A 6,000-nucleotide genomic window follows, 5' to 3' on the forward strand; every position below is an offset into this window, starting at 1 on the left:
CCGCAGTTGAAACTGTCAAACTAGATATATGTGAGAGACTAGAGGGTGAAATCATGGTTCAGTTAGAAAACCAACATTTCTGCAATAAAAACCTAAAAGTGTGCTACAGTATATTGTCAATACTGTCAAAGTGGCCATCTTGGTAACACTCCTAAACAGAAAGTACAGCTTTAATAGAGAAATCAGATTTTTTTTTTGTTAAACTTTAATTCCATTAATATATTAACATATGCCACTCAAACGCTTGGAATATCTTTTTATTTTTTTCTATGTTTTTGATTGTTATTTAATCATAAATACAGTTAAAAAAAATTATATATATATATATATATATATATATATATATATATATATATATATATATATATATAAAAAAAATAGTAATTTGTTTTATTATAAACATAGCTGTTTTCTATTGTAAATTATAAAAAAATATATAATATATTTTTGTGGTGCAAATTAGGCAATTTCTTTTAGGCTTGTTCAGGCTGTGCATGTGCATTAGCGTAAACAAATTATAAACAAAACAGCCTTTATGAAAAACTGCACGTTAAATGAAAACACATTAAGATCTATTGAAAACCATTATCTTTGACCTTTGATCAACATTTTACTAAGATAATGTATGTGGACAATTTCCATAAAGTAAACAATGAATTACATAATGCCTCTGGTCATTTATGGTCTAAGGTTTCAGGAACATTATAAACATACAGCTGCTATAATAATAAAGCGCCTATGCAAAGGCAAAAGGAAGAGATCGATAACAGGTCAAAGATTCAAAACCTACCTTGTGGCAGATTTCAGTCTTCACCTCTCTGAGCGCTCGTTCGGAGAAAACACACCCACAGGTCTGCAGGTATAAAAACCTCAAGACAGACAGAACAACACTGTGATTACAACCACAAAAAGCATCTCGTGGAAACAGGAAAATATCAAGAGGGGTTTAACAATATGATAAACCAACACATATTTTCCACCTGGCAGCTTTAAGGGAGTATCTATAGGGTTTTTCTGTATTTATCACATTGACATTTTTACTGTGTTGGACTATATATGAATAGAAAATCCAGTTACATCAATACACAGCAGCCACTTTTTTCACATTTTATAATGTTATTAGATCAAATATTGAACAATGTGACATCAATATAAAAATTATAATAAATATATATATCGCACAATATCGGATTTGGATCGGTCTCGTTTCACCGATACTCGATCCGGAGAAAATCCAAGTATCGGAGCCGATACCGATCCCGAGTATCGGATCGATGCATCTTTCAAAAGTGCATTATGTGCAGACAGAGAAATGCAAAGTTTTTGACTGCCTAACACAACACAAAGTAACACAACACAAAGTACCGATAAGAATACCGTTAAAGTACCGGACCGTTAATCTGCATCGGTAAGAGTAGTAATACCGTTAAAACCTTAACGATACCCATCCCTAGCGAAGAGCTTTCTTAACCTCCTGAGACCCGAGAGTTTGCCTGGTGTGCATTTTATAATTGTTCTTGCTATTTGGGATATGTAGGACCTAATAAGTATAATACCTTAAATTTGTTTTTGTACAGGAAGTAGTTTTTGCAGAAAAATATGTCCTCATACGAGTACAGTGGGTCTATCTTACTGTATGACACACATAGACTCAATTGGTACAAAAAGTTAATTTGACACTTTTTCACAGTTTATTTGAAAATGTAAACATCCTTTGAACTGCTTTAGAAGCTTTTTTTCTAACTAGCTGCCTCTATCTTTCCAGCCTGTCTGGAATAGCTCCTATTGGCTGGTGTGAAATGCTGCGAAGCAGTTTCGTTCACTTTGCAAGCACAGATGCACATTGCATGTCATGCATTGCACACGGGATTTCCCAGTGCAGCCTTGTGCTCTGCATTCATGCATTTCATTCATAAGTTATGCTATGACTCAATGTCTTAAAAAATGCATATGCATATGCAAAATCAACTGATTTTTTTAAATCACCGATACATTTTTAGTTTTCAAGATTTTTTTTTTTTTTTTTTTTACCAAACTTTGTATAAAGATGATTCTCAACTATGTTATAACAGAATGATTCAATATACCATTTTTCTTTCTGCAAAATGTGTGTAAAATTACCATTAATGGGTTTTCTCATTATATACAATGTATCAATAAACTAAATCTAATTTGCATATTAATGTGTTTTTGGGGCAACATGTAATAAAAAAAGAAGTGTAATAATGGGAGTAATAATTGACAAGATTTTCATAATAATATATATTTCATAGAATATTGAAATATAATTTCTTTCTCTATTCATTTGTTATGTCTCCAAAAATGCGTAATAAACATGCTTTTAGTCCCGGTGTCCTCATGTGAGGACATTTATGAAATCAATGTTCTGTTTAGTAACAGAAAGTCATATTTTGATTTGAAACCCCATAACATTTTCCTGAGATGATGATTTATGACACATAATTTAAAAATTAGACAGATTTAAATGATAACTACAAAATATTATTATATTTCCATAAGAGTGTCACTAAATTAATTTCAGACTTGGTTTTGATGACCAAGGAGAGGGAGTGGTCTCTGAAAAGCCCTGAATGTGCTCTGTACAAGACATCCAGACTTAAAACTGTGGCGTGAACAGTCTCAGAGAAATTCACAAAAATATAATGTCCTAATATGAGGCCGCAGGGTCTCAAGAGGTTAAAGTTGATTCTTTACATTACACCGAGATAGAAGGAAGTATATCAACACCACACGCTTCTTTCTTAAAGTACGATTCAGTGTTGTGGTTGAAGTAAAAAGTGGTGCATGAGCTGAAAAGGCTGTGGTCTTACTGGTGTTTTCCGTTCATCTCCAGACCAACCACAGGGCAGATGAACATGGCGCAGTGCATGTCTTCATAACGGTCCCCTTTAATGTTGTGTCTCTCACCCTCCCACGCTGGGTTATCTGTCAGATTCAGCTCCTTCACATCCTGTCGAACACACCAGGCTTATTAGAATTAACTAAAAACATTTTAAAAATTGTTATATAAATGTTAACTAAGCCTTTTTTCATCTTGCTGTAAAGACAACATTTAAGGTGTACTAAAAAAAAGCTAAAACTGAAAGTGAAAGACAGTTGGTGTTAAATTCACAAAAGTGATTTTATACGCATCGAAACCTTATTAAATGCAAGTAAATTTTATACTTTAATGATTCAAATAACCTTCAAATATCAAAATATGGGTAAAATAATGTTCCATCCTATAAGTGATCATACTATATTTTATTATATTTTACATGACTTGTAGCTGACAAATGGGATCTGAATGATGCTGGCAAAGATCTGTGATGATTTAACATTACAATTGATTAGGGTTTAGGGCTGCAGTGTGATCCTTAATAAAATATATTAAATATAAAATACTGTTACAATGAAGGACATTTATTTTAGTGGGTACCTTCTGTATATCACTGTAAATATATAAAATAAAAAATTTAATTAAACAGTGCATAAAAAAAAATCTAATCTAATAGACATTTAAAAAACAAAGGAAAAAATAATTTAAAGCATTAATAAAAATTATGAAAGTATCTCAGTGACTACATTTAAATGTGCACCGATAATGTGATTATTTCCAATAATCAGAAGACTTAAATGCAGTTAGATATTTACATGACATAAGAAAACATTTTCACTCACGTTTACATGCAGTTTTTTTTTTTCTCACTCAACATACGCCATATATTTTAATATGATTGTGATCATTTGTCTGTGTTTACTGACCTTGAGGCTACGGATGTGTGCAACAACCTCGGTGTTCGGCCTCTCCGCTGATTTATCCAACAAGTACTCAATGATCGCATCTTTATTAAACAGTCTGGTGGAAGAAAAATCATTTTTAAGGAGATACTGCAAAATTTGCCCTTGGCTTCACTATATATTGACACTATAGCAACACTATTTTGGCAGAAATATTGTAGAGGCATGATAAATAATACAGGGACTATGGGAATAATAATTTTTCTTTCTTCTTCGTCTTATTCTTCACAATGCATCACTAGTAAGTATCAGCAGAATGGATTTTATTATTTAAAAATATGCTAACCAGAGCTGCGATTTCAATACACTCGTCGGTCGCTAAAAGACGCTTATTCAAAAAAAATTCAAATTCTATTGAAAACTGTGGAGCGTTTTCGTGAGGATCCATGCATGGCGGTTAGTCTGATCTTATTTCAGATACCACAGTTAAACACTGGTCGGCTGTTATGCAATAATAATGGTGAATCTTTAGAAAAGGGCTTATGTAAAGCAGAAAGTCATTATCGGTCAAAACAAATGTCCATCTGACTATAATTATGCTGCACTAATCCTTCTTATCATATGTTCACTTACTAAATAAATAAATAACAGCTGCTTTAGCTAGCTGAAAGCAAAAACATGAATATAATTGAATCACGTACCTGCCCAGCTCACAGGCGACTATGGGCCGCTTCAGCTTCTCTTGACTCAATGCACAATATCTCCATTTGGCAGCAAGTTCTGCGTTTTTATCAACCTGTAAAACAAAAACGTTCAGATTTATGAACCACAGCAATAAATGTCTGGATTATGAGGGTCCTACAAAAAAAAAAAAATAGTTCGCGCATTCAGTAACTGCTGTAAATACAAATATGAAATGCATTCACAAAAAGCCTTAATACAGTTTTAATAAATGGCTGTTATGAAGCTAAAAAAGCTACACCGGTTCCAAATATTATAAATATGATACTTTATTAATATTATATTTAACATGAAATATATTTGAGTTGTGTGCATTTTTGTATGTGTGTGTGCGTAACATTTATTTGCATATTCATAAACCCTCACAAAGGGTTTTCAAGGGTTTATGAATATGCAAATTAATCAAATCATAATATAGTTCAATATTAAGGTGATAACGCTCACACAACGTGACAATGTAATACAGTATTAAAAATGGTGATACTTTAAAAATATGGCATGGTACTGAAATTCATGAACTATGATATAAACACCATTTACATTATCATGGTACATTACACATAGTATAGTGTAAGTTACGTTACTATGTAAACACTATGGTTTACGAATTTCAGTAGCGTTACAAAGGGTGTTTTTCCAAGTTCTACAGTGTGTTTATGTCCAGACAATAAAGGTTTATTTAAAACACATTGAACCATTCTTAGTTCATTGAAATTCTACAGAGGTTGAAAAAAAACTCACGAGCTAATGACATGCTAAGACGCTACACGCTAATTTCATAAGGTTTATGACAATAATCTAGAGTTTAGCGCGACGTCTTTACCTTTTCAACCTTTTTCGGTCCTTTAACCAGTTCGTGTCTTTTAGGAATGGTTCCACCGTCGCATCCCATGGTGGAAATAAGAGAACTTGAGAGAACCTGAGCTGAAGCTAAACGGCAGAACTGTACACAGCAAAGAACGTCACTGAAGAACGTCAGCTGTGAGTTCCAAGTATGCAGTTGTTTTTTAGATGCCGCCGCCTAGAGGCCGGCTTAAACATTACACCTCAGTTAGATGCTGTTCTAACACGAGCCACTAGATGGCGATCGATACATAAAAACGGCTTTAAAATGCGCTGGATGCGCTGGATGGTTGAATTCACAAAAATTAAAATGACCAAATTTATGAGCCAAAATAAAATGATACCAACAATATGTTCTTAAGTTATTCATCTTGACACAAAACAGTACGAAAAACAAAAAAAAAACATGGTACCAAGGTCATTTGAAATTAATAGCATGGTACTACCAGTCCAACTGACAGGAAACATTTTCGGAACGCCAGTAACGTGAAGTGAAGTGAAGTGAAGTGACATTCAGCCAAGTATGGTGACCCATACTCAGAATTCGTGCTCTGCATTTAACCCATCCAAAGTGCACACACACACAGAGCAGTGAACACACACACACACACACACACACACACACTTCCCCCAAACAGAACGTAAACAGAACGTGCATCTACTTTATAATAACCT

At 33.5% G+C, this 6,000-nt stretch overlaps 1 protein-coding gene across 1 annotated transcript in view; it reads right to left on the reverse strand.

Moving 5' to 3' along the window:
* LOC132160719 (replication termination factor 2-like) overlaps positions 1–5,455 on the reverse strand; it is a 28,776-nt gene extending 23,321 nt beyond the window's left edge. Inside the window, exons 1-5 of the mRNA XM_059570380.1 lie at positions 5,306–5,455; positions 4,443–4,537; positions 3,766–3,859; positions 2,832–2,971; positions 791–869 (exon numbers count right to left, since the gene is read on the reverse strand). Of these exons, the coding sequence (XP_059426363.1) occupies positions 791–869; positions 2,832–2,971; positions 3,766–3,859; positions 4,443–4,537; positions 5,306–5,374 (477 nt within the window). The 5' untranslated portion in view covers positions 5,375–5,455. The remainder of the gene's footprint in view (positions 1–790; positions 870–2,831; positions 2,972–3,765; positions 3,860–4,442; positions 4,538–5,305) is intronic.
* Between the last annotated feature and the right edge of the window lie 545 nt (positions 5,456–6,000).

This window comes from Carassius carassius, chromosome 17 (assembly GCF_963082965.1).
Source record: "Carassius carassius chromosome 17, fCarCar2.1, whole genome shotgun sequence".
NCBI classification, from domain to species: Eukaryota; Metazoa; Chordata; class Actinopteri; order Cypriniformes; family Cyprinidae; genus Carassius; species Carassius carassius.